This window comes from Dendroctonus ponderosae, unplaced genomic scaffold, assembly GCF_020466585.1.
Source record: "Dendroctonus ponderosae isolate FM_Combo_2020 unplaced genomic scaffold, Dpon_F_20191213v2 Dpon_F_20191213_4, whole genome shotgun sequence".
NCBI lineage: Eukaryota > Metazoa > Arthropoda > Insecta > Coleoptera > Curculionidae > Dendroctonus > Dendroctonus ponderosae.
The window spans coordinates 1,701,416-1,728,102 of NW_026018611.1; the positions used below are offsets into that span (position 1 = coordinate 1,701,416).

General features: G+C 46.9%; 6 protein-coding genes across 12 annotated transcripts in view; 4 read left to right on the forward strand and 2 right to left on the reverse strand.

Moving 5' to 3' along the window:
• Positions 1–4,154, forward strand: part of LOC109543056 (ras-like protein family member 10B) — a 15,068-nt gene extending 10,914 nt beyond the window's left edge. Inside the window, exons 4-5 of the mRNA XM_048665744.1 lie at positions 3,157–3,323; positions 3,379–4,154. Coding sequence (XP_048521701.1) covers positions 3,157–3,323; positions 3,379–3,796 — 585 coding nt within the window. The 3' untranslated portion in view covers positions 3,797–4,154. The remainder of the gene's footprint in view (positions 1–3,156; positions 3,324–3,378) is intronic.
• Positions 4,155–4,897: 743 nt separating this feature from the next.
• On the forward strand, positions 4,898–7,865 carry LOC109542947 (bleomycin hydrolase). Of its 2 annotated transcripts, XM_019912416.2 has the most exons (9): positions 4,898–5,055; positions 5,198–5,355; positions 5,413–5,658; positions 5,719–5,856; positions 6,455–6,575; positions 6,639–6,766; positions 6,827–7,053; positions 7,111–7,231; positions 7,289–7,865. In XM_019912416.2, the coding sequence occupies exons 1-9, from the start codon at positions 5,040–5,042 to the stop codon at positions 7,502–7,504; spliced, it is 1,371 nt and encodes a 456-aa protein (XP_019767975.2). In that variant the 5' UTR covers positions 4,898–5,039; the 3' UTR covers positions 7,505–7,865. The 2 variants fall into 2 exon arrangements, with proteins under 2 accessions (XP_019767975.2, XP_019767974.2); XM_019912415.2 differs by lacking the exon at positions 4,898–5,055 and having other exon boundaries at positions 5,119–5,355.
• Positions 7,866–10,191: 2,326 nt separating this feature from the next.
• On the reverse strand, positions 10,192–14,021 carry LOC109542946 (cullin-2). Of its 3 annotated transcripts, none has more exons than XM_019912414.2 (15): positions 13,604–14,021; positions 13,342–13,523; positions 13,124–13,286; positions 12,934–13,060; positions 12,702–12,877; positions 12,437–12,649; positions 12,186–12,377; positions 11,969–12,129; positions 11,814–11,913; positions 11,601–11,759; positions 11,322–11,543; positions 10,967–11,048; positions 10,726–10,910; positions 10,451–10,669; positions 10,192–10,398 (listed from the first exon to the last, which is right to left on the reverse strand). In XM_019912414.2, exons 2-15 carry the CDS (start codon positions 13,458–13,460, stop codon positions 10,267–10,269), a joined length of 2,250 nt encoding a protein of 749 aa, XP_019767973.2. In that variant the 5' UTR covers positions 13,461–13,523; positions 13,604–14,021; the 3' UTR covers positions 10,192–10,266. The 3 variants fall into 3 exon arrangements, with proteins under 3 accessions (XP_019767973.2, XP_019767971.2, XP_019767972.2); XM_019912412.2 differs by having other exon boundaries at positions 12,702–12,880; XM_019912413.2 differs by having other exon boundaries at positions 12,702–12,880; positions 13,342–13,534.
• A 117-nt stretch (positions 14,022–14,138) lies between these two features.
• Positions 14,139–16,323, forward strand: LOC109542948 (histone acetyltransferase type B catalytic subunit). Its single transcript, XM_019912417.2, has 7 exons — positions 14,139–14,398; positions 14,449–14,530; positions 14,584–14,837; positions 14,890–15,061; positions 15,116–15,333; positions 15,387–15,652; positions 15,982–16,323. Exons 1-7 carry the CDS (start codon positions 14,305–14,307, stop codon positions 16,153–16,155), a joined length of 1,260 nt encoding a protein of 419 aa, XP_019767976.2. The 5' UTR covers positions 14,139–14,304; the 3' UTR covers positions 16,156–16,323.
• Positions 16,324–16,367: 44 nt separating this feature from the next.
• LOC109542921 (rho-associated protein kinase 1) lies at positions 16,368–20,045 on the reverse strand. Its single transcript, XM_048665745.1, has 12 exons — positions 19,711–20,045; positions 19,451–19,652; positions 19,153–19,391; positions 19,009–19,096; positions 18,543–18,701; positions 18,274–18,491; positions 17,563–17,886; positions 17,319–17,514; positions 17,104–17,277; positions 16,903–17,055; positions 16,655–16,819; positions 16,368–16,601 (listed from the first exon to the last, which is right to left on the reverse strand). Exons 1-12 carry the CDS (start codon positions 19,809–19,811, stop codon positions 16,428–16,430), a joined length of 2,193 nt encoding a protein of 730 aa, XP_048521702.1. The 5' UTR covers positions 19,812–20,045; the 3' UTR covers positions 16,368–16,427.
• A 120-nt stretch (positions 20,046–20,165) lies between these two features.
• The window catches only part of LOC109542945 (clathrin heavy chain), a 13,432-nt gene continuing 6,910 nt past the window's right edge, over positions 20,166–26,687 (forward strand). For 3 of the 4 annotated variants that reach the window (XM_048665883.1, XM_048665884.1, XM_048665885.1), the window contains exons 1-18: positions 20,166–20,408; positions 21,417–21,624; positions 21,685–21,883; positions 21,936–22,071; positions 22,129–22,257; positions 22,311–22,563; positions 22,621–22,957; positions 23,014–23,311; positions 23,377–23,593; positions 23,645–23,847; positions 24,369–24,579; positions 24,637–24,814; positions 24,870–25,037; positions 25,092–25,226; positions 25,281–25,533; positions 25,589–25,733; positions 25,824–26,027; positions 26,087–26,288. In XM_048665883.1, the coding sequence (XP_048521840.1) occupies positions 20,361–20,408; positions 21,417–21,624; positions 21,685–21,883; positions 21,936–22,071; positions 22,129–22,257; positions 22,311–22,563; positions 22,621–22,957; positions 23,014–23,311; positions 23,377–23,593; positions 23,645–23,847; positions 24,369–24,579; positions 24,637–24,814; positions 24,870–25,037; positions 25,092–25,226; positions 25,281–25,533; positions 25,589–25,733; positions 25,824–26,027; positions 26,087–26,288 (3,524 nt within the window). In that variant the 5' untranslated portion in view covers positions 20,166–20,360. Of the gene's footprint in view, positions 20,409–21,416; positions 21,884–21,935; positions 22,072–22,128; positions 22,258–22,310; positions 22,564–22,620; positions 22,958–23,013; positions 23,312–23,376; positions 23,594–23,644; positions 23,848–24,368; positions 24,580–24,636; positions 24,815–24,869; positions 25,038–25,091; positions 25,227–25,280; positions 25,534–25,588; positions 25,734–25,823; positions 26,028–26,086; positions 26,289–26,687 lie in introns of all 4 variants that reach the window. The other variant, XM_048665882.1, reaches the window with a different exon arrangement.

Consider the following 26,687-nt stretch of genomic DNA (forward strand, 5'->3'; position numbering starts at 1 on the left):
CGCCAAGTTGATTGATTGCGCCAAAAGTGCGAACTGTCAAAAATCGTCTAAAAGTGGCAACTGACGGATATCGATACTTTGGAGAAATTACATCATGCTGCTCTTACAATCGAACCTTAAGGAAATAAATCGAAATAAAATTTTAAGTGTCACTCAGGAGCGCACTTGCATGGAATTGTTCATTAAAACTCGCTGCAAATGCAAATTATTTATACCTTTCGGTCGCAGTTGAAGCTGCGCGTTTTAATTCGGATCAATTGATGGAAACGCAAAAAAACACTCTGAAAATGCTGGAGCATCTCGCTTGCACACACTGTTTTCGTCACTGTGTCTCTCTCATGAAAACAATTATTTCCTTTATAATGCGGCTGAATGTCCCATCAGGGCGCGTTTCCCATATCGACCCTTATTATTCCCAAAAAGGCCTTCTCAACCTCTTGTCTGATGTTATCGCGCGTTATTCCAGAAAATCGCCTCTCATTGTTCGCTTGATGTCCATGCTTCAACTGCTCTTTTATACGTCAGTTTCGCTTGAGCCGAGCTCTAAGAGCTCTATTCTGAGAGCGTCCAAATATGAAAATTGACGTATGCGAGTCAGTTCTATCAATCCTAAGAGTTTCGCATTTGCACCTCCATCAGGACATTTTTTGAAGATTTTGCTGAAAAAATGTCAAAAACTCTTTAGAAAGTTGATAGAACTGACTTTTGCGAAAAAATACCTGCGGAAGCTTGAACCTACATACACACCTACATTTTCCTATCAAATGCTCTACTTCAACTCCCTATCCGAAATGGTTTTCGCACTAATCCTTTTATTCCACAGGGGGTCTATCAAACATTAAATTCCAGTTAAATACTCGTACCAAATTTGTTTTGTTGGCAGAAAAAATACGAGTTGGAGGCTCAACTGCTCCAAGTAAACAAAGCGGCATGATTTATCGGGGCCCCAAAGAGGGCCCGGCAGGCAAATTTATGGGGTATTAAAATGAATTGTGACCCTAACGGGCAGCAATTTATGGGGGGGCACAGGCAAACCGGCACCAGACCAGTTCGGATCCACCAAACCCGTAAAAACCGCTTTTAAATCGCGGAAATTTAGAAATTCACTTCACAGTTGCCGCTGGATGACAATTGCCAAAGTGCGCTAACACGTCCCGAGCGCTTCACTCGAACTCAATTTGGTTTGGGAAACTTTCGCCCAGCTTCCAGCGAAAAGCATTCCAGCTTTTCCATGCCAGGGTCAATATACAAAGATGGGCAAGTTCCGTGAAAACGTTCGAGGCTTTTGCAGTGTTCAAAAATGAGATTAAGGGGCTGCCCTTTGCACTCGCATGGCTTGCATATGGAATTTCCATTGTCCAAAGATGCCCGAAAGCTATGTTTTGAGGCGCAAAGGCGTAAAGTGAGAACGTAGTAGCCGTCAGGTTTATTGCCGCGTTCATGGGTTCCTATGTGTGCGAGTGAGATAACCGATGCGAGCCTCGTTCCAGAATGTAAGTGAGTTGCAAAATTTGCGAATTTTTTGAACAAAGTACTCGAATGATCGATGAACGGCGTTAATCCAAACAGGAACTCCCATCTCATTGTTCTATTATCACATAAACAACATAAACAAATATGTTCACTGGTGATGTAACGGATCGATTAAGCGCGGAACAAATCAAGCCATTTTTGCATTTTCGACGTTGATCAATCACAAACATAACCCGAAGTGTCAAAAAAAACGTCCGATTTTAAATCGCGATTTAACTGAGAAAAACATTTGATACGGCGGAGGAAAGTGTGAAAAACGCGAGCCTAGACAGTCTAGTTATTGTTCCTGACGAATTTTTCTGAGTAACTGGCATTTAATTGGTGATTTTTCGAAAAATACTGCAGCGACTGACAACCCGTTCACGCAACATTTGGCCACACCGCAATGACAAGCATGGGGAGTTTTCTCGTTTACTTAGGGGAGAGTGGATGAATTTGTTGCAAAAAGCACCAAGAAATTAAATATGTTCTAAAATCAATGGGGTTGAATGACATTTCCAACTCCTTTCTTTAACAAAACTAATCCATATTTACAGCCAGCCGAAGTTTGCAAGTTATGAATTTTCACGCGCAGGTTTGTACTATTAGAATGTCAGGCAAAAAGCGGCAACTTTTACATTCGACTAAGTGAGAAATGGTTTTGAACTCACCAGCGCAGCAAACCTGAGACATCCATGACTGCAGTTAACTGGAATAAATGCTTCAACGTCATTTCACTACTTTCACGGAACCAACAACAACAAAAACAGCGCCAAAACTCTGGGTACTGATGATGCGAGGATTGATTAACCGCGGAACAAATCAAGTCAATTGTACGTGCGCTCGTTTGCGACATTCAACACACGCATAACCTCTAGTGTCAAAAAACCGTCCGTTTTCAAATCGCGCTTTAACTGAGAAAAACATTGAATCCGGCGGAGAAAATTGTGAAAAACGCGAGCCAAGACAGTCTAGTTAATGACCCCGATCAGTTTTTTTGGGTAACTGGCTATTAATTGTCGATTTTTCGAAAAACACTGCAGCGACTGACAACCCGTTCACGCAACATTTGGTCACACCATAATGACAAGCATGGGGAGTTTTCTCGTTTATTTAGGGGAGAGTGGATGAATTTGTTGAAAAATGCTCACGTGTACCAGGAAATTAAAAACTGTTCCAAAATCAATGGGGTTGAATGACACAAACAATTTGGTGGTTCTTCTAAATCAACCCTTGAGAAGAATGGCGTAAAATATCAATCACCCTGTACAGATCTGTACGGGAAAATAAGACTAATTCAATAGAGACGGTGGCTTTGAAAGGAACGGATGTCGACAATGCGTCGCTTTGTGCTCGGAGATTGTACGAAATGGCCTTCGTCTCGAAAAGCCCGCAATTTCCTCTTCTTTAGGGAGATTTCAAGGCATTAAGCTAACTGGGAGGGCACGTTCGTTTGATGCAGTTACATCTAGCAATTTAAACTTTACATCACGTATAATGATGATTTAGCCCCGGCTTAAAGGCAAGCTAATGGCGCAGATGTGCCGAAAATGTTAAGGATTAATGTGCCAGTGTTATGCCTCAGCTCAGCGCAAGAAAGCTGGCGTAGAATTAGAGGCATTTTTCGTGTTTTTCCTGTTGCAGCAATTTGTGCTGAATCAGTTCCAAGAAGACTACATGGCGACGGACCGAAAGTACACCTACTACCCGACAGTCATCACCAATGAGCGATGGTACAAGGTGAAGATCTCCGACCTACCAGTGATACCGTATTTTCCTGTTAACTCCTTTTACGAATGGGCCAACTACAGGTAAACTGCTCAATTTGCGCAACCGAACATGTCCGATCAGTGCCATCCTTCTCAGATACTACGGCTTGCGAAGCGCGACCGCCTACATTCTAGTATTCGACCTGAGCAATATCGACACCTTCCAATACATAAAAACGTTAAGGGAACAAATCTGCGAGAGTCGCAACATGCAAAATGTGCCCGTTCTGGTGGTGGGCAACAAGGAGGACCTGATCGTGTCTGAGGATGTGCCGAGCAATTCGAAACCGGCCATCAGCAGTTCGAGCGACGAGAAGCGCAGAGACATTGTCAATCTGGTGAAAAAACACTGGAAATGCGGGTATATGGAGTGCAGCGCCAAATACAATTGGCGCGTGATGCATGTGTTCAAAGAACTGATGAACATGATCGAAACAGTCTCGAATCGGGACCAGAGCCCCATGTTGGACAACATCCAGGAGGCGCTCGATCGGAACAAGTGCGTTGTTATCTAGGGGTTGTGCGCTTTTCACAGGTTAGGTTTAGGGGGCGGGATTTAAATGTTGTCTACTCAGTTCTCATGTGTAGGTACTGTTTGGTAGCTGTATTGGTTTTCAGGCTGTGGCACTACTACGTTATAATCATTATTCATATTCGCTACAAGCAAATAAAGTGTAATTCTAAAGGCTCTAGATATAATGACAATCTATTTTAACGCAATACCATTTATACGGAAAATTGTAAAATGTTCTCTGTAAAGCGTAATATACGTAATTGTTTGGTTGTGAATTTAGGCTCTAACCCGATGGTTTGGGCGATAAGGTTGCCAATGACTGTAGCTTTAATGAGTTGAAATAAAAACCCTAAAGCCACCTTCTTTTATATGAGTATCACTCCTTAACGACTCGTCCCGTTCAATGAACAGAAACAATCAACATAGAGCTTTTGACTGTTGACTGATAAATATGTTGACATAATGGCGAATGCACATACACACTTAGAGTTCTGCTTGGAATGGCGAAAGTGCGTTTGAATACAGGTCCTAATTACTATTCGAATTGTTTCAACCGACCTACGCGAGAGCTCGTGATCCACGACGATCCGATAAATTTTCATTTCTATTTATTTTGAATCCAAAAAATTACTGATTAAAATTCAGTCACTTAGAAAACAGTAATTAAATTTCATTCACAGAAAAATTACTAATTAAAGTTCAAAGAACTCAATCTGTAACATTTGTTGTGTATTTAGGGCTCTTGTTGCCATATCTGCCATGCCTCTCGCTCTCAAACATTTGGGAAGAAGTAGAAGACCAAGAGCAACAACACCTAATACTGCCTTCCCTTTTACGAGATGGAAACATGCACACTGCATGGTGTGAAAGCAGCGTTGCCCAACTTTACAAAAATTAATTCCGTTTCCGCCAATGCTGAGCTTGAGTGTTATATCGATAAATAACGAAAAATCTGGTTTGATGTAAAAAGCTGGCGCAACATGTTCTAGAAAATTTACCCCAAACCATCGCCAACCGCATGCGACTCATCGTCCACTAGAACCGAAAACAGAGGGTGGGAAATGGGGGAATCAATAGCGGCAAGCTGGCAACATTGAACGCATACGCATTTATGTGGACACAGAGCATCGGAACTAGGTTAATCTACTTTCTCCAAGCGGTAAGGAAAGTGTGAGCGCGGAGTGCGAGACTTGACGGTGTGCAGTTCACAACGAATTTGTGTTAATTCATTCAATCTTTTGACGATGGCTTCAAAACCAGGTAAGCCCGATAGCATTCAAAAAAATTAAACCGAAATTTTCAAAATTCGTATCAACCACATGTCACTGTCAACCTAGTTATTGGCCAAGTTGTGAAATGAGTGCCCCAAAAAATTTAAGTAAAGTTGGCTCCTTGTTTAAAGGTGTGCTGACCAGGGATGTGCTGCAGAAATTCAAAAAGACGTTTCTGGCCGACGAGAAAAACCTCCTGGCCCAAAACGTGTGCACCAACAAAGACCCTTTCGAGCTGGCCCTCAGTCGGAAGGTGGTCGAAGAGACCCAGCATGTTTTCAACACAAAGGTGTGAAAAGTGGCTGAGCACGTGCAACTTGAATAAAGCAACTACTCTCGTTTTTAGATTGAATTAGAGGGCAAACCCCTAACAAACCAAAAAAGTTCCGGACGCTGTTGGCTGTTTGCGGCTTTAAACGTGATCAGGCTGCCCGTTATGAAGCATTTCAACATCGAAGACTTCGAGTTTTCCCAGGGATATTTGTTCTACTGGGACAAAATCGAGCGATGCAACTTCTTCTTAAACAACATTGTGCAGACTGCGAAAGCCAACGAGGCTGTAGATAGCCGACTGGTGTCCTTTTTACTCTATGTAAGTGCCTGGTGAGTGAGGTCAGAAGAGGCCTTGCATTGCTGTTCTATGCTTTTCCAGGATCCAACCTGCGATGGAGGCCAGTGGGACATGATAGTCAACCTTATCAATAAGCATGGTTTAATGCCAAAGAAAAACTTCCCTGAATCGTACAGCTGCGAAGCCAGCGCTAGAATGAACCAAGTGCTCAAGAGCAAAGTGAGTGTGACCTTTTTTATTTGCCAAATCTCTCCGCATACAATGAACCATTCTACCGGCTAAATTTAAATGTTGGCACTTTGGAAAGTTGCTGGATCATCATCACTTAATTTAGATAGCGCTGTTATTTGGACGAGGTTTCAGTGCCATGCAAATAACTTCTGATTTTTGCGGACGTGTTAGTTTGCCCAAAATGAGCCTTTTTCCAACTTCCAATCGATAACAAGACACAACTCGGGACATTTTCAATCAAATCGCCAGCCAATAAATCCTTCGCAATTGCCTGCTTTTATACACTTGAAACCGGTTGCAAGTACCTGACAAACAACACGTTGAGCTCATTAGAGGTTCATATTAAAACAATGTAATCCGCAGTAGATTATGGCAATTGTTTATCAAAGCTGGCAGATAAACGTTGTTGCTAAATGAAAAAATCCACTTGGGGAACAACTAAAGCCAACTGCAGGAATAATTAAATAAACTCGTTACCTTGAAACGGCAAATGGCATCGATCACTCGCAACAATATGCATTATGCACACTCATCCATAAACAATTCAATTGCAACACCTACTAACCAGCATCGATTCTGCTTGCAGTTACGTGAATATGCCAAAGCTATAAGGGACCTGATTCAACAAGGAGCCAGCGATGGAGAGGTGGAGAGCCTCCGAGAGAAACAAATGGCCAGTATCTACAGAATCGTCGGAATCTGCTTAGGTCTGTAACAACCTGCCAGCTTTTTGCGCAAAGACTCAAGGAAGGTTTATCTCTATCTTGCAGGTATTCCCAATGACACCTTCACGTGGAACTACTACGACAAGAATAAGGCTTTTCACAGTATAGGTCCTTTGACTCCAAAGGAGTTCTACGAGGTACATGTGAAGCCGCTGTTCAACGTAGACGATAAGGTGAGTGGTGAACTTCTACGCCTGCTGAACCCAAACTAACAAGCTCCCGATTGGTAACAGGTGTGCCTGGTGACCGACCCTCGTGAAACCAATAGTTACGGCAAAGCGTACACAGTGCACTGCTTAGGCAACATGGTAGGCGGCAGGCGATGCATCTACAACAATCAACCGGTGGAATTGTTGCTGGATCTAACCGCGCAAAGCATCAAGGAGGGCGAAGCCGTGTGGTTTGGTTGCGAGGTCAGCAAGAGAATCGCTGGCAAGCTGGGCATCCAAGACTTGAACATGTAAGCCATTCTTTGAAAGGCACTGGCCTGTAAACTGTTCCTATTTGTTGCCCGCAGACACAACTTTCCGCTAATCTTCGGCGAAGACATTCACATCACCATGAGCAAAGGGGACCGTTTGCTCTATGGTGAAAGTGCCATGACTCATGCCATGGTGTTCACAGCAGTCCATACCGATGTAAGTGGTTTGGTTGGAGCGGTTTGAGGGCGATTTTTTGCAAGAGTTCTGTTGCAGGAGAACGGCAAGGTGGAGAAATTGCGCGTGGAAAACTCATGGGGGGAAGAACGCGGCGAAAAGGGATACCTGCTAATGACCGCCGATTGGTTCAAAGAATTCACCTTTGAAGTGGTGGTGGACAAGAAGTTTGTTTCCAAAGAGGTGCTAGACGTTTTCGAGCAGGAACCCATTGTGTTGCCTGCTTGGGACCCAATGGGAACTTTGGCTTCTTAGTTTTTTCGCTCAAAAAGACCTTCAAACTGCATTGATATTACCAGTAAAGTGCGTTTTATGTTGAGGCATCTCGAATGTATGTTTGTCGTTTAATCGAGCTCACATAGCAACCTTACTCAAGGCTTGCTTAATGTGCAGCTTCGTCTATTTTATATATATATATATGTTTAGTTACCATTCAACCAATTCTACGTTGCTTGCCATAATGGGATTAAAGTAAATTTGATCTGGATTGTGTGAAAACAACCTTATTTTATATTGATTCAGGTTTGACTGTGTTGACTCGTCGTTGCACTTTTGTGTGCTCAAAATCATATATCTTATGTACATTGTATTGACTACATATTTTATATCCCAAAAACGTTTTTCTATTGCCCCATACAAACCAGTCCATTTTTTCATTTACTATTTATTAAACGGTACAAATAATACACCCAATATGGAACGTTCCTCAACAATAATTAGACCACGACTATAAGATGCAGGAAAGTTATGTACAATGCAATATACACGCACGTTTCATCTTCGAGACTACATGTTCCTGAAAAATAACGATTTTCCACCGATTTAAGTCTGAAAAATTCTGTCATTCTGCTAACAAGAGCTTTGGCTAGTAGTTGACTAACTGCTGGCTTATTTTTTATGAACATGTTTTTATTCACCACTGAACATCAATATTTCGTAAAATCCGGTTTTCATCGGCAAATTGTCAGCATTTGCAAATACATATTTTTAGCATTCAAATTCAACCGATGTTTTGCCTCGAATTCGTTTATAATCCTATTGGATTTTTGAGTAAATCAATAATAAAAAATTACATACAATTTGGAGGCTGCCTTGGATAAAAACTTAACAATATGGCAACGCTTCCAGGCAAAAAACAGTAATCCCCAAATTCGACTAGCACTCACCAGCAGCTAATAAGTGATACTACTCGATGTTAATCCAAACAGGAACTCCGGTCTCATTGTTCTATTATCACATAAACAACATAAACAAATCCGGAGCACTGGTGATGAACGGAGCGATTAAGCGCGGAACAAATCAAGCCATTTTTGCATTTTTGAACTCAAACATAACCTAAAGTGTCAAAAAGCCTGTCAGTTTTTAAATCGCTGAATAACTGCGAAAAACGCTGGATCCGGCGGTGAAAATTGTGTAAAACTCGAGACAAGACAGTCTTAGTGAACCCGATCAGTTTTTCTGAGTAACTGGCATTTAATTAGTGATTTTCCGAAAAACACTGCATCGACTGACAACCCGTTCACGCAACATTTGGCGTCGTTCGGAGTCGCACCAGGCCACGCAGGCGCAGTTTTGTTCTTTAAATTAGGGGAGAGTGGATGAATTTGTTGAAAAATGTTCCAAAATCAATGCGGTTGAACGACATTTCCAACTCCTTTTTTTAACAAAAATAACTCATATTTACAGCCAGTTGAAGTTTGCAAGTTTTGAATTTTCACAGGCAGGTTTGTACTATTAAAATATCGGGCAAAAAGCGACAACTTTTACATTCGACTAAGTGAGAAATGGTTTTGAACTCAGCAGCGCAGCAGACCTAGGACATGACCATGACTGCAGTTAACTGGAATAAATTCTTCAACGTCATGTCACTACTTTCACGGAACCAACAACAGAAAAAACAGCACCAAAACTCTGAGTACTGATAATGCGAGGATTGATTACTCGCGGAACAAATCAAGTCAACTGTGCGTGCGCTCGTTTGCGACACTCAACACACGCATAACCTCTAGTGTCAAAAAACGTCCGTTTTCAAATCGCGCTTTAACTGAGAAAAACATTGGATCCGGCGGAGAAAATTGTGAAAAACGCGAGCCAAGACAGTCTAGTTATTGAACCCGAGCAGTTTTTTTGGGTAACTGGCAATTAATTGGTGATTTTTCGAAAAATACTACAACGACTGACAACTCGTTCACGCAACATTTGGCTAGACCTCGGCAGGCATCACACCAGGCCACAATGACACAAGCATGCGAAGTTTTCTTGTTTATCTGGGGAACAGTGGGTGAATTTGTTGAAAAATGCCCACGTACCAGGAAATTAAAAACTGTTCTACAATCGATGGGGTTGAATGACATTGCGAACTCTTTTTTAACCAAAATAATCCAAGGTTTATGCCAGCTGAAGTTTGCCAAGTTATGAATTTTCACAGGCAGGTCTGCACTATTAAAATATCAGGCAAAAAGCGACGTTTACATTGGACTAAATGAGACAAAGTTTTGAACTCACCAACCGCAGCAAAGAGAAACCAGAGACAGATGTAGTACAATTGAATGAACGGTTTTATGTAATTTCACTACTTCCAAGTAACCAGCGACGACAAGACTCTGGGTACGTACTGATGTTGCAAAGATTGATTAACCCCGGAACAAATCAAGTCAGTTTTGCGTTCCTGTTCAACGTTCAACAAACACATAACCTAAATTCTCAAAAAACCGTCCGTTTCAAATCGCGATTAACTGAGAAAAACGCTGGATACGGCGGAGAAAATTGTGAAAAGCGCGAGCCAAGACCCGTAGTTATTGAACCCGATGAGTTTTTTTCAGTGACTAACAGACAAAAATTGCGTCTGACAGCGATTTCCCGTCATCAAACTAAACGGAACCGGAAACACACGTCACGGAGTGACGTTGAGCTGACATGTCAATCAGAGCAAAACGACAAAACATATAAAACAGTTTCATTAAGTTGCGCATTTAAGAGCAATTCGTCGTTAAACTGGTTGAAAAAATTCGACTAAACTAAGCTACGTAACTGTACTCCTCGCTAGAATGCGGAGTCCTCTCGATATACTGTTTATCTATCAAGGATTCGATGCATTTCTTAATCAGGGGCACACTGGGGGCGAAAGACACCTTTGACTGCGCGTACACCTGAAAAGCAGCGGTAAACATGGACATTTTTCGTACAGACAACATCACTCACCTCTTGGATCAGCAAATTATGCTTGAGCACCTTTCGAGACTTCATGATCCGCACAATGGCTGCCTGCAGATACATCTTGCGGTCCTCCTCAACCGAATTTATCGTCTGTTCCACTTCGTGCGGGGCCTCCTTCTGAATCGCCGCCGTTATTCGAAACTTTGTCCTCTTATTCAAATAGTCCATGTTGAGCCGAAGCACCGTTTCAGTCTCATCAATTTCCTGCAAACCGACGCGAACTCTCTCACCCTCCGGCAGGAAAATTGAACGATTCCTACCTCAGCATTTGCCAGAAGCAGCTTAGAGTCCACCAGGCTCACGGCGTGCCGTTTGAACTGTTCGGAGTTCAGCTGCAGCGTTTCTCTTATTTCTTTGCAGGATAGCTGATCGGTCTTTTCGAAGAGCAACAGAATGGCCATTTGGAACGTCTGCACCGTGACCACGTAGGGCTTTTTCAGGTAACCTAAGCGGAGGCAAAATTAGGTTTCTGTCGGGAGCGGATTAATCAACGAGGGCTACCTAGTTTCAGTTCAGCCTGGCAAAGATGGTGCAGCCAGGTCAGCTTCCTGCCATTGAATCTGTTGTGGTAGAATGTCTCAAACTGAAAAAGGTAAACAGATTAGCCACTATGAGTGATTTTTGAGATTTTTTCCAGTCAATGAGTTGCCGCAACTGAGTGAAACTTTGGACCTTTACAACATGAATCTTCTGTACAATTATGGCTTCAATGCGCTTAGGTTTGGGAGTTGTGGGTTTTTAAAGCCAGACCTGCACAGCTAGAACAACTATCCCTTAAACCAAAAGTTAACAGTAAAAATACCCGAACCCTCACCCTCTTAAAGCGGTTTACTTCACACACAAGAACTGCCCTTACCATTTGAACGCTTTTCTCCAGCTGTTGAGGCAGAGCAAAAGGCGTGACCACGGCCTGTCCCAGCGGCCATGCACCCGCCTGAAGCACGTAGATGCCGAAATTGATCCCCAACTCAATCTCCTCACTTTTGGTAAACTCCTGGAACTTGTTATTTAGATCGGCCGACACGGACATATCGGTGAACATCCGATGCAATTTGCTGGTGAATTCGTATCCGCAGGCCTGCAACAGTTGATCGGTTAAAAAACGCTCACATCGACTAGGCGTGGCTGTGCTTGCCTGCTTCAGTCGGTTTATCATCGCTTCTTCGGCGTCCATGCTTTGCGTCTGCTGATGGATCAGCCGTTTGGCCAACGATCGCGAATAGAATTTCTGGAAGATGTCTTTGTCGTCAATGTACTTGAAGATGATGATGCTTTCTGAGAGCTTCTCATCCACCTGCAATGCGAAACGCGTTGATCAACATTAACTGAACGGGGCGGGATAAACTACCTCTGTTTCTGAGATGCCTTTGCTGCTTTTCTTCAGTAGAGCATCACAGTACTTGGCCAACAGTTCCGGACTACGACAAGGTGACCGGCCCTCATTCGGTCTAAAAACGGAGATTAAGGCTACAGAGCTAGGAGCAGTGCCAAAGCAGTGAATACCTGTGATTGATGACTGAATTGCAGGCCTTATCCAGAGCGCCCATAAAGTTCTGGTCCGACTTGAAAACTTCCTTGATCAGCTCCTTGTACTTCTTGTACACTGCCAGCAAATTCTCCACGAACTGGATGTGAAGGGTGTCCCCTTGCAGATTGTGGATGGCCTGAAACAGAGGCCAGTTGTGTGGTATGTTTGGGGCCGAACACTGTGCAAACCTACAGCCAACCCCTGGTTCTTGATATGGTCGAAAACAGTATCAACCAGGACAACCAGTGCGTCGGTCACGCTTTTTAGAAGTTCGTACATGTTGGCCAAATCTTTCTTCTTCTCGTACTTGACCATGTTGGTGCATTCGCTGTATAAGAACTGCAAGTGTTCGGCCACCATGTGCTGCTCGCAGCGGCTGGTGACCTGACAAAGTACAATAATTAGGCAAAAAGTTGCCGTTGTTGCTTTACGCTGGCGCAAACCTTGGACAGCGAACTGGCGTGTAAGAAGCGCCTGGCCCTGTACAGTTCCTCGTCTATCTTCCCCTTGACTTTGTCCATGTAGAGACTGACGTTCTTCTCCTGCAGGAGCAGGGCGGCGTCGCGTTTAAAGTGCTCGCCGCTAGCGTCTAGAAACGGCCCCTCGAACAGCTCAGCATATAACTGAAGCTGTGATTTTTTCCGGTAGGCCTGAACCTGTAAAGCCCCCGGATATCAACCCGAAAAGGTGCGTTTTATCTCACAGTACCTCGACGAGGCTCAAGATGGTGCCTCTAACTGCATCCAGGTGGATGGCAGGAGGTTTCCCGGCTCTATCAAGATCAATCGCTTCCAGCAGAAGTTTGACCAGGCGATGCCCCAGCGGCCAAATCATGTTGGTTTGCCAGACTTGAAGCGCCAGCTCCCCAATCTCCATTTGGTCGGCTGCTGGAAACGAACAGCATTAAATTGGGCCTGACAGCCTTAAACTGAAGCCGTACTCGCTGAGCTGTTCGAAGACTCCCCGTTGCCGTAAATAATCTCCGCATCCGACATCTTGTGGCTCTTGATGTGCTGCTGGTTCAGGTACAGGTACAAACTATGCAGATACTGGCTGCCAACTGAGTACTGGAAAACGGAGGGATTTCATTGGGGCTTGAAGAAAGAAGAGTGGATTGACGTTGCACTCACTTGCGACCAGTAGTGGAAGTAGTTCTTAATCAAACAATGATCGCCATCCGCCTGCACTTTTTCCAATAGATGGGCGACATGGTCGATTAGGTACTGCTTGGTCTCGGCGTACAGCCGATCGGCTAAAGGCTCTGGATGGGCCACGCACAACGAATACACGTCTCTGGAACCAGCGCAAGAATCTAGAGCCGCTCGCTGGGACAACGGCAAAGACTTACGAAAACCGATCGTTCCACACAGTCCGCGGGACGTGATCCAGCGTGATTACGCCGGTGATCGTCTCCTTGATGGCGCCCCATGTCGAATTGAAATCCACCAGCCTGGGCTTCAGTGACATCGTTCCATAAACACCACAATGGGACTGCTCGACGTTCCAATGACAATGCGCTTTTGTCGCCAACTAAAAATAGGCTATTTCATCGAAAAATGGCCAATAACTTCGATTGACAAAGCATTTTCGATGGTTTATAAATAACTTGCCGTTTTTTAAGATCCCAATGTTGATCGTGTCCTTGGCGTCAGCTGGGCTGCAAAGTGGGACACAAGTACAAAAGTCGCTAGGCAAAACGGACCCTTAGACGGGCATCTTCGCTAGGGGGCAGACCAACCAACCGTTCAAATAGCACCGTTTTTTGAGAAAGTACAAAAGTGAAACTTCACTCAGCTAGTTATCGAGACGCACAAAATTGCGAAATAACCTTAATGTCCGTGACAGTATTCAAACTTCATTTGTTTTGCCAGTTTTCTTCTTGTTTTGACAATGCTGGGTCGGGTCCTTTGAAGAACCACGCCCTTTAAAAGCGGATAAAGCGGGATTTCTATTAAGCTATTACTGGCGTTTGGTAGGAAAACACGAGGTAAACAACCCTGAATCGTACATGAAAGATCCAAAAAACCCGTAAAAAGTTTGGCCAAATTAAATTTTGCATTATTTGTTTCACCCGTGAACCGACCCATTCGCGCGCTCTCTCGCTCTACTCGCGTACTTGACACTGTTGACAGAGACTTGAAAACTACTTTATAGGTTAAAATCCTGTCAATAGTAGATGTTTCCCGCGGCCCACTGCGACGAAAAGAGGACCAGCTGACGGAATTTATCAGAAAAAGACCAGTTCTTTGTTGCTAAAGCGATAACTAAATATTCCGAGTGCCAACCGATAGGATTTTTTCCGAAAATCAGTATGTCTCAAGAACTCACGGCAGGTGCCCAGGAAGACAGTGACGCGATGTCGTATTACAGAAAGGAAGCCTGTAAAGTGGTCACTTTCCGGATAGGTGAGCCCTTTGCCCAAGTGTCTTGCGATTTTTAAATGGGGTGCTTTCAGTGTACGATAGGGAGCCCGGGTCGAACGGGTACGATGTCGTCACGTTCGCCCCCGAAATGGCCCATCAAGTGTTTGGGGAGAGGTGAGGCTTTAACCGGACGGCTGGGACGGTTCTAAAGTTTGGTGTTGTTGCAGTGAATCGATTTTTGGGTACAAACAGATTGCCATCACCATCGATATGCTGCACAACTCCTGCCGGTGTTTCCTCTCTGTGATGTTCTCTGGAGCGATCCAGAGATTGTATAGTAAGCCGGACGACGTGAAAAAGGCCCTGAATCCTTGGCTGCCGGCCAATTACACCAATGACCCCAGCGAGTTTGAGCGCCTGGTGGACAGTGAGGATCACGAGAAGATGTTCGGGGAAGTGATAAGTTCCTACAGCGTCCCCTGTAAGTGGAAGTTATGAAAACACTCGAACCTGCCTAATCAGCAAGTTTCCAGCTGCAAGATTTTCCCAGCAGAACGTCCAGAGCAAAATCATAATCACCAAAACCGACACAAGCAGTGCGGAACTGCGGGACTTTCATGCCAGGTTCGAGACCTACATCGTCTGGTTTATAGACGCGGCGAATTTCATCGACCTGGAGGACGACCGGTGGCTGATCTTTTACGCGTAAGCCCGACTAGAAATCGCCCCCTACTCAATAACCCCTTGTGGCGCTTACAGATACGAAGAATTCCAACACCCCATCAGCAAGAAGACCTACAAGACCCCAATAGCTTATTGCTCAGTCTACAAATTCTTCTCATTCCCCAGCAACGTCCGAGCCCGGATCAGCCAATTTTTCGTATTGCCTTCGCACCAACGCCGGGGCATCGGCACCGCTTTGTATCGAACCGTTGTCGAAACGCTTAAGGACATGAAGGAGGTGGTAGATTTCACCGGTAAATTGGCCTTTCATTTCGCTTTGCTTGCTTTAAATGGGGCGTTATTCCAGTCGAGGAGCCGACCAGCGCGTTTCAGAGGATTCGCGACCTGGAAGATTCCCTCATCGTGCACCAGGCGCTGCAAGAGAAGAGAGTGAATTACCTCAAAGTGGAGGCGAGCGCAGTGCTCGAATTGGGCAAAGGGAAGAAGATCGGCAAAAAGCAGATGCAGCGGGTGTACGATATTTTGGGCCTCTATTACGCCGACAGGACAGGGCCGGCTTGCAGCGAGAAAATTCTCAGTTCAATCAGAAATAGAGTCACCCAGCAGAACATGGTGAGTCTTGGTTTGCTGGAGGGCGTTTTTTTGAAGAAAAAGAAGCAAGAGTGCAGGTTTTTTGGCCCTGTCACCCGCTTGAAAAATCCATAACTTCTCACCTAGCGCAAGTAGCAACTTGAAACTTCCACAGTATATAGGAAACAGCGGACTCTTAAAGCCCTGAACATTTCAATCAAATCTCCCCAATCCAGACTCGGTAAAACGTGTCTTAAGAAAAAACCCAGAAGATAGTTGGCCTAAAAATGAACGTTTTAGCGCAAAAACGCAAACAACTCCGGAATCTTAGTGAAAAAAATGTAATTCTAATCGCCCTTTTTCACTTACAGAGAGAGTTGCGACCTGGAAAACGCTTCTGCAGATTGGACGGATCCGCGACCCCAGTGCAAACCACGAAGAAGGATGAGATCGAGAACGACTTGAAGCGGTATTGCGACGACATCCAGTCATCGGCGGACCATTTAAAAGAGAAAATGCCCACACGGTCCAAACGCAAACGATAATCGGGTGCCTTCCGCGCGAAATGTGTTCTTTTGTGTAACAATCAATGTTTATTGGCCAGCGCCACGCAAGTGTCTGTCGAGTTTCTAGTTATCACGTTCTTTTACTTATCGAGCTGAATTCCATTCAGTTTTCAATTATTTTCCCTATAAATCTCTGTATTTTTTTAATCGCTTTTAACTTAGCCTAATCTACCTCAATCACTCAGCTGCAGTCCTCGGGATATTTGAGTATATTTCCATTTAAGCATACACGTCTAAACAGCCTCCAGCCACTACTGCTTGCCTTTGGTGGCTTTTTTCTTAATCAGCTTGTTCACTTTGCTCAGCTCCGTCAGCGTCCTGTTGATGTACATCATCTGCTCCTCCACGTCCTCTTTCTTGATCTTGATCGGGTGCTTCTTGGAGGTGGCCATGTGCACGTAGACGTTCCAAATTGAGCTCTTCACCTGCAATGGCAAATCCCCAATAGCGGAACCCCATCGCGGGCAACAGTTGATACCGAGTCGATTTCCCCCAACTGTTTCACTGCGTGGTTCTTGATCTGGGTGACCAGTTCTTCGGATTCCAAGGCCTTGATGTTGGCGTTCTCGAACCTGGCCTGAAGATTGGCGATCTGATTGTTCAGCCCCATTATAACGAAGTTTTTCTCCTCGATCAGCTTCATCTGAAAGTGAACCCGCTGTTGAAGACTCGCTTTTGGCTGGATTTTAACCGCAATTGCATGCATTTGTCGCTCAAGGGGGTTACCATGGAGGTCTTGGCATTCTCCAGCACCAGCATGTTCTCCTTCTGCTTGCCAGCTAAGAGCTCTTTCTCCTCCATTAGAGTCAAAAACCGAACAATTATATCGTTGATGTTGCTGAATTCCTGGTTGGCTTCTACGACGCTATCTAAAAAAGCCTGCAAAGCAAACTACCGGCGCTGTGCGGGTTTTGCCAGTTAGTCCACCTGGTAAATTGCATGGTTTTTTACGTTCGCCTCCATTGACTCAGCGATGTGCTTCATTTCGCTCAACTCTAGCTGCAGCTCTTCAATGAGCGTCTGTCTGCGTTGGGTCAACTGGGTGTCCTCCTGCAGCTTCTTCAGCGCCCTGATGCGCTTCTCGTTGTTCTCATGGCAAAACTGCTTCAGTGTCTCACTAACGTCTCAAATGCCCCGTTTACCTGGTTGAACGAGAGAAAGGAGTCGCGTAGTTCCTTCTCCTGGCGTTCCAGATTGCGCCACGCCAGATTCACTTGGACCTTCGTTAGTTTCATCCTCCTCCTGGCCGAGAGCAGCCTCTTTTCATTGCGCAGCAGCTGCAGCTGCAGCCCCGCCAGGTTTCTATAAGGCCCTGCCTCATTGGAGAGCTTGGAGGTGCTGAAGTTTCCGAATTACGCCGCGCAGTTGCAATCGCCTAAGACTTACTGTCCCATTTGGATGAACTTTTTCGACTCGCCGCTGAGCCCCAAATTCACATAGGGGTGCCTGGATGGCAGTTTCATGTCGTATTTCTCGATCGGTTGAAACGTGCGATGACCCGCATTTTCTTTGCGGTTTAGGTAGATGTTGAGAAGTTCCGAAAAAGAGGCTCCTCTAGGTAGTTCTTCCATTACTTGTCCCTGCCTCTTAACACAAAAAACCCAATTTAACCACCCTGCCCGGTTGGCGTGATCAGCGAAACATAGGAGATTTGCTACAAAAAAGTTTGGCACTTTTTGTGACAATAAGAGCGTCAACTGGTGCCAAAACCTGGAAAAATGGAAATTGATCTTTTAAATGAGTGAATGGACAGACATTGATATTAGACGCGTGTGTGTGAGTGAAAAATACCTGATCTGCCCCAAGCGGTCTACTTTTTCTCACTCAAACGTACGCGTCTGGGTGCGTAAAGGGGGCAATTCAGTATTTTCGCCATGAACTATTTGATTCAGTTTGTTTGTTTTTGTTTCGGCCATATAAAGGCAATATTTTTCAAAAATCAGCTACTTTTAGGCATGGACGTGTAACAAGTTGGAACGTAGCTGCCGTGAGGCTTCTTGGGGTGCAAGTGAAGTAACCGACGCCAAGCTGCGTTCTCGATTGGAAAATCAGTTGCTTAAAAGCAAAACTTACCAAATGTTCAGCTTTTGGGGTTAAAAGGCTGCTTGGGAGCTGCTGGAGGCTTTGGCCTCCACTGATTGTTTAACCGCTTTATCTGCCATTTCCCGAACCCGCCGATTAATGATCTCATACTCTCCTATGGCTTTCTTCACCACGAGCAGCTGTTTTTCAACGCAATCCACGTGAACTGGCTTGATTTTCTTCCTGGTGCAAATTTCCAGGTACATTCTGAGCGCCGACTCCTTGATGGACACCTAAGGAATATGTCTCAGGACTGTTGCCTTGCTCTACCTCTCAAAACTCACTGTATCGATCACAGTCTGAACGGTGTGCGCTTGAATGCGCTGATGGATTCTCTCCCATTTTGCGCTCTCATTTCGGGCCTTTTCGTACCGTTCCTGCAGCCTTTCAAGCCGGTTGTTAAAGGCGGCGATTTGGTTCAGGCTGTTGTCAGCCAAATGCCGCTGTGCGTTAAAAGAAGATGCCAGGAATTTCAACTACTGGATGGATTTATCCACGAACTCACCTGCTCTTATAAGAACCAGCTACTTTCGCCTAAATTTCTAACTATGCTCGAGTTTTTTAACAGCAAATGCATGCAATGTCAGGTGGTTCGGTCATTGAACTCTATGGAATAACTGTCATTGGTGACTAAGTGACATTTGAGTAAGGGGTTAACCCGTTGATGGACGTATCGCCGTCTCTGTCTAGTCCTCTTGACTTAGCCCCGATGCCCAGTTATTCGTAGAGGATTAACAGTTAGGGCCTTACCAAGTTGCTCTTTGCCTTCTCCAGCTTCATCATGTCGCGCTGCTGGATGTCGTTCAGCTCTTTGCGGGCCCCAATCAAGGCCTCGTATCTGCGAAATCGGGGAAAAATTTAAGAACCGAAAAAACCCCTTGAGTGAGTAAATACCGTTTGAGTAGGTCGTTGATGGACTGCATGGACGCCTCGTTCTCAACCACTTGCGAGAGGAACAGCTCGTAAATGCGGTACTGGCCGATGTTGATATCCATTTTCGCCTTGGTGCTCTCGATCTCTTCGCACTTCTGCTGCAGCTCCTCCATTCTCCTCTGGCGCTCCTCCTTCAGCTGGTTCTGTTCGGTGATTTTCAGGGAAGCGCGCTCCTTTTTCTCCTGGTTTTCTTTGACGAACTGCAAACGATCCGGCGGTTTCAAAAGGTGGGGGTTTTACGCAGGTTGCGGGCTGGAACCTGGTTGAATCTGATGAAGTTCTCCCGCAAAGCCGACTCTTTGGTTTTGAGGTCCTCCCACTGCTCCTGCACCTTCTTGCGCTTGTCATCGTAGTCCCTCCTCTTGTTCTCCAGCCTTTTGGTGGTCTTCACCAGCTTGCGCGTCGTCAGGTAGTTGGTGATTTCCACGTTTCGCTCAATGTTGTCGCCATTGTTGCAATGCCTGGAAAATTTGAGGGCTTTTGAGAAACTGTCAAACAGTCAACTGGGGGGAAACCCACGCCAGATCCCGGTTATGATCAGTGGCTTTTGACGCGAAATATTCCGCCGTGTATTCGTAGTTGGGCTTTTTGGGAAAATCCATTTTGTCGAACACCGACATGGTTTTCCTCTCCCTTAGTGCAAAATGCGTGTAAACTCACTTTGACAAGTTATGTCAATGCGGCAGTTGCCATGGAGATGGCTGCCAAGTGCGGCCCTGCTCAAGTGATTGTTGTCGGGGGTGCATGTTATCAATACTTGCTTCCTGCAGGCTTTAGGGGCTGATATGCGTGACTGTGCTTATGGGGGGCAGCGGAAAGCGCATCGGGCTGCGGCATCAATAGCTGAGGGGCTAATTATGGCAGTGCGGGCTGGAGAAGCCCGAATTTAGCTGGCAACTAATTGAGGTTATATTGTGTTGGCAATTGACACTTGGTTGGGGCAAAATGCACGCATGTGGCAAAACGCACGCTCCAACGTCGACTTTTTCATTCATCGCGACATTTCGGCGGCCATGTTTATTGGGTGTCGCATATTGAGCTGTCAAGTCGTCAGCGGCCCTTCGAGTTGAAAGTACGTGAAATCTCGCCCCCAGACAACCCCGTCGAAGACTCCGCCCGTTTAGTTCGGGTTAGTTTTAAGTTTGTTTTGTGAATCACCGGACGGAACCATGTCGCAGCCCACCCTGCTGCCCATCAAGTTCCAGGAACACTTGCAGGTAAGAAAGAGCAAATTTACAGCCCCTATAGGGTTTTCCTGCGATTTAGAGCTAGCGGGCGCCTGCTGCTGGAGATGGGCAGCGGAAAATCAATTTTCCGTTCCGGGTCAGTCGCCGGCAATCTTGACGTTTCGCAGAATTTGTTTTGAGGGGGCGGAATTGAGATGGTCTGGATGGGCGTTTGTAACTACCCAAAGAAACCTTCTCGCCAGTGGACCTGGAATTAGGTCACCTCAGCTCAGTGGGGAGCTGGCTCCACTCCCCCAACCCCCCGCTGGGGGGGTGCATTCATTTGTTTAATTTATTTAATTGCCCCCCCAATAGAGGCCATCTTGTTTATCAGTGGTTTGTTTTGTTTGACAGGTTGCTAGTTGTTTCCAGCAGAGCGTGAGTCATATGGATGTTTTGACGTTTATGTATTTTGTCAAGTTTTGAGCTTGTCGCTAATGATTACTGCTGGACTTTGATGGATATACAGGGTGTCTGTCAGTGTCTGTCGTCCATCCATTGTATCGCAATTTATGCGATTCTGGAGATTTCCAAATGGCTTCTCGCATGTTGGGTAGAAAGCGGCCTGTTCCTCGCTTAAGAATTGGGAAAGTTCCCATTGCGTCAGTTCCTGATGTATGGTTGGATGCACTGTGGTGCGCTTTTCGGTCACTTTCCCCTTGCTCTCGGCCTAGCTGATTTGCTAATTTGCGCCGGTTTAGCGAGAAAAACCTAAGCGGAAATGAAAAACAAAGAGTGTGCTGCGCACTTTGCGATCCGAAAATATCTTGAACGCCTGCCAGTAACGGCGTTGAACTTGAACCTTTGTAAATATTTACTATTGTCTATGTACAGTGCAATATACAGGGTGGCTTTTGAACAACACGGCCACTAAATCCGGCTCTTTGCTAGATTCTTCAAATTCTTCGTGCTTGTCACATAGCGAGCAGACAGCCGCATTGACAACACCGTAGAGGCCACCATCTGGACTAGATTTAATTCCTTTAATGTTTGCTTTAGCTCACCAACATTGGCATCAATGTGGCCAACATCTCCTTCGCCACCCTCACCATGGAGAGCGACAAGTTCATTTGCGTGCGCGAAAAAGTGGGGGAAACCTCCCAGGTGGTGATCGTGGACATGGCGGATTCCGCCAACCCGATCCGGCGGCCAATCACAGCCGAGAGCGCCATCATGAACCCCGCCTCGAAAGTGATCGCCCTCAAAGGTAGGAAACGCCCCCCCAGTCCAAGTTCTCGTTCAACCTGGCTTTGCCTGACTTTTGCAGGCAAGGCGGGCGTCGAGGCGCAGAAGACGCTGCAGATCTTCAACATCGAGATGAAGTCCAAAATGAAGGCGCACACCATGAATGATGACGTGATTTTCTGGAAGTGGATCAGCCCGAACACGCTGGCCTTGGTTACCGAATCCTCGGTCTTCCATTGGTCCATGGAGGGCGACTCACAGCCTGTAAAGATGTTTGACAGGTTAGTGCAGTTGAAGCTTGCCAGGCAAAATTGTAAACATCGCTTCCTTTAGACACTCGTCGCTGAATGGATGCCAGATAATCAACTACCGAACAGATCCGAAGCAAAACTGGCTGCTGTTGGTGGGAATCAGCGCTCAGCAGGCCCGAGTGGTGGGCGCCATGCAACTCTACTCCGTCGAACGGAAGGTACTCGCTCTTCAGCCCGCCCTCTAAAGGCTGTGGTTAACTAGTGTCTCTTTGCAGTGCTCCCAGCCTATCGAAGGCCACGCGGCCTCGTTCGCCACCTTCAAAATGGAGGGCAACCCCGAGCCCTCCACGCTGTTCTGCTTCGCCGTGCGCAATCTCCAAGGGGGCAAACTGCACATCATTGAGGTACCCAATCAGAGCCCGAGAAGGGGCCGCCTAATCCAGCCAGTTGCTTGCAGGTGGGGCAGAGCCCCCCGGGCAACCAGCCCTTCCCCAAGAAGACTGTCGACGTGTTCTTCCCGCCGGAGGCGCACAACGACTTCCCAGTAGCCATGCAGGTTTCGAACAAGTACGACGTCATCTATCTCATCACCAAGTACGGGTACATCCACATGTACGACATCGAGAGCGCCGTCTGCATCTACATGAACCGCATCTCCAGCGAAACCATCTTTGTCACTGCACCGCATGAGGGAACCGGCGGCATTATCGGTGGGTTTCCCTCTATACTTATACCAGACCAGGGCTCAATGTTGTGGCGCCTTCTAGGGGTGAACAGGAGAGGCCAGGTGCTGTCTGTTTCGGTGGACGAGGAGAGTATCATTCGCTACGTGAACCAGGTGCTGCATAATCCCGATTTGGCGCTGCGTCTGGCCACTCGCAACAACCTATCGGGCGCTGAAGAGCTCTTCGTCAGCAAGTTCCAGTTGCTGTTCCAGAACGGACAGTACACGGAAGCGGCCAAAGTGGCTGCTAACGCCCCTAAGGGAATCTTGCGCACGCCCGCTACCATCCAGATGTTCCAGCAAGTGCCCACTCAGGCAGGGCAGAACAGCCCGCTTTTGCAGTACTTTGGCATTCTGCTCGATCAGGGACAACTGAACAGGTGCCCGACTCGAAGGCCGTTTGCCTTGTGTCTCGTTCCAATGGCAAATGTTCCAGATACGAGTCCCTGGAACTGTGCAAGCCAGTGCTGCTGCAAGGCCGCAAACAGCTGCTGGAGAAGTGGATCAAGGAGGAGAAGCTGGAGTGCAGCGAAGAGCTGGGCGATCTGGTCAAGCAGGTGGACGCCACGTTGGCTCTTTCGGTCTACCTGAGGGCCAACGTGCCGGCCAAGGTGATCCAGAGCTTCGCCGAAACGGGGCAGTTCCAGAAAATCGTGCTCTATGCCAAGAAGGTGTCCTACACGCCCGACTACGTGTTCCTGCTGAGGCAGGTGATGCGCACCAACCCGGAGCAAGTGAGTATTCCAGATCAGACTCGTGTTTGAATTCGCTCAACCAACTCAACCGACTGGTTCTGTAGGGCGCTGCCTTTGCAAGCATGCTGGTGGCCGATGAGGAGCCCTTAGCCGACATCAATCAAATCGTCGACATTTTCATGGAGCAGAACATGGTGCAGCAATGCACCGCCTTCCTGCTCGACGCCCTCAAGAACAACAGGCCGACTGAGGGCCATTTGCAGACCAGGCTGCTTGAGATGAACCTGATGTCGGCGCCGCAAGTCGCCGACGCCATCTTAGGTGCGTCCGGCCCCAGCCAATGAAATGCCAGCCCTTAACCGACTGTTGCAGGCAACAACATGTTTACGCACTACGATCGGGCTCACATTGCTCAGCTCTGCGAGAAGGCGGGCCTACTTCAAAGGGCGCTGGAACACTACACGGATCTGTACGACATCAAGAGGGCGGTCGTGCACACCCATCTACTTCCAGCCGAGTGGTTGGTCAGTTTCTTTGGCACGCTGAGCGTTGAAGACAGTTTGGAGTGCCTCAAAGTGAGTAGGGAGGAACTTTGGCTTCACAGGGTGACAGACCAAACCAAACATGTACACAGTTGGTGAATATTAAAAAAAGATAGACTTTCGAGCCCATTCCTTGAAACTAATGGGTTTTTAGGCCGTCGTTCGGTAGAATTTCTTCTTGACGTTTCGCAAGCACGAGTGGCTTGCATCTTCAGAAGTGGTTTGCTTCCCGTTCAGTTCTGCGGAAGAACTGAACGCGGGTTCTGATGAGAACAGTGTAAGCGTTCAAGCAAACCACTTCTGAAGATGCAAGCCACTCGTGCTTGCGAAACGTCAAGAAGAAATTCGACCGAACGACGGCCTAAAAACCCATTAGTTTCAGTTGGTGAATAGCCAAATTTTGATTCGCCGGCGGCCCGCGATATTAACCAATGAGATAGAGTTTCATATCACGTGACTGACTGACAGTGACATTTGTCAAAACGAGGCCCTGCCGAGGCTCCAAATTTGAGCAGCTGGTTAATACAACGACATGTATTTTGCCCCGTTTCCAGGCCATGTTGACTGCAAACATCCGGCAAAACCTGCAGATTTGCGTGCAAATCGCCACCAAATACCACGAACAGCTCACCACCAAAGCCCTAATCGACCTGTTCGAGAGCTTCAAGAGCTACGAGGGCCTGTTCTACTTCCTGGGCTCGATCGTCAACTTCTCCCAAGACCAGGAGGTGCATTTCAAGTACATTCAAGCCGCCTGCAAAACCGGTAAGCAGCCAACTCGGCGGTCTGGGCCAGGTTTTCACCGGATGTGGCGGTTTGCAGGTCAGATCAAGGAAGTGGAGAGGATTTGCAGGGAATCCAACTGCTACAGCCCGGAGCGAGTGAAGAACTTCCTCAAGGAGGCCAAGCTAACCGACCAATTGCCGCTGATTATCGTGTGCGATCGCTTCGACTTCGTGCACGATCTGGTGCTGTACCTGTACAGAAACTCCTTGCAAAAGTGCGTGCGGACCGCGAGGGCTGTAGGGTGGTTTAAAATGTGCGCCCTCTTCCAGGTACATCGAGATATACGTCCAGAAGGTGAACCCCAGCCGGCTGCCAGTCGTAGTGGGCGGGCTTCTGGATGTGGACTGTTCGGAGGATATCATCAAGAACCTGATTCTGGTCGTTAGAGGGCAATTTTCTACTGATGAGCTGGTCGAAGAAGTGGAGAAAAGGAACAGGTGAGTGGCGTTGGGGAGCCCAACTCAGTTTAATTGTTTCGTGACGGTTGGCAGGTTGAAGTTGTTGCTGCCCTGGCTGGAGAGCCGAGTGCATGAGGGCTGCGTTGAGCCGGCCACGCACAACGCACTGGCCAAGATCTACATCGATTCGAACAACAACGCAGAGCGCTTCCTGAAGGAGAACCAATGGTGAGCGTCACAGCACTGTGTCTTAGCACTGTGCCTTTGACCCGCGCTGTTTAGGTACGACTCGCGCGTGGTTGGGCGCTACTGCGAGAAGCGCGACCCCCACTTGGCCTGCGTGGCGTACGAGCGCGGCCAATGCGATCGCGAGCTGATCGCAGTCTGCAACGAGAACTCCCTGTTCAAGAGCGAGGCGCGCTACTTGGTGCGTCGCCGCGACCCCGAGCTGTGGGCCGAAGTCCTGCAGGAGGCCAACCCGTACCGCAGACCACTTATCGACCAGGTCGTCCAGACGGCCCTTAGCGAGACGCAAGTAAGTCGCTTCCTCGGTTCCTTGATCGCCGCTTCTAATCAAGCACGGCTTGCAGGATCCTGAGGATATTTCGGTAACTGTCAAGGCGTTCATGACCGCCGATCTGCCCAACGAGCTCATCGAGCTGCTGGAGAAAATCGTGCTGGACAGTTCAGTGTTTTCCGATCACCGGAACTTGCAGAACCTGCTGATTCTTACAGGTACGCCCAAGCGAGAAACCACGACAGGAACTGGCCCAGATCGGGCCTCCTTGCAAGCGGCAAATTGGCTCATTGTGTGGCTTTTTCTAGCAATTAAGGCGGACGCGACGCGCGTCATGGACTACATCAACCGCTTAGACAACTACGACGCGCCCGACATTGCAAACATCGCCATCAACAGCCATCTCTACGAGGAGGCGTTTGCGATTTTCAAGAAGTTCGACGTCAACACCTCGGCCATCCAGGTGCTCATCGAGCAGGTCAACAATCTGGATCGCGCCTACGAGTTCGCAGGTAATCCAGTGCGTTTTTTCATCCGGCAAGTGTTTGGGGGAACGTTGTTGCGGCTTCAGAGCGGTGCAACGAGCCGGCGGTGTGGAGTCAGCTGGCCAAGGCCCAACTCAACCAAGGCCTGGTGAAGGAAGCGATCGACTCGTACATAAAGGCGGACGATCCGTCCGCCTACATGGCAGTGGTCGAGACTGCGTCCCAAAACGACGGTTGGGAGGATTTGGTGCGCTACCTGCAAATGGCCAGGAAGAAGGCCCGAGAGAGGTAAGACCGATGAGACGCCGGCGACACTTAATTCGCAGTGACCGTACGACGCCGCGTGACTGGAACGTTTCAAATGTGCTGCTTTTGTGTTGTGCCTCAGTAGCTTTAGTCAAAAGAACATCGCTAAAGGCACGCGCGCACTTGTTCGCATAGAACGAACGGAACGGCATCTTAATACTCTCTCCAGTCTGCATTTTTGTGCAAATATTACCGGGATATTTCAATGCATTTAACTATATACTTTCCTGACTGTGTTTCAATTCCAAATCAAATTCATTCCTGGGTTTCAGTCATTTATTGTCTCTATTTATCAATGAAAATACGTTTCGGTGTATTTTTCCACCATCATCAGTTTTTATGTGTAGCGTTGTTGCTGCTTTAAGCCTTGGCATGCATTTT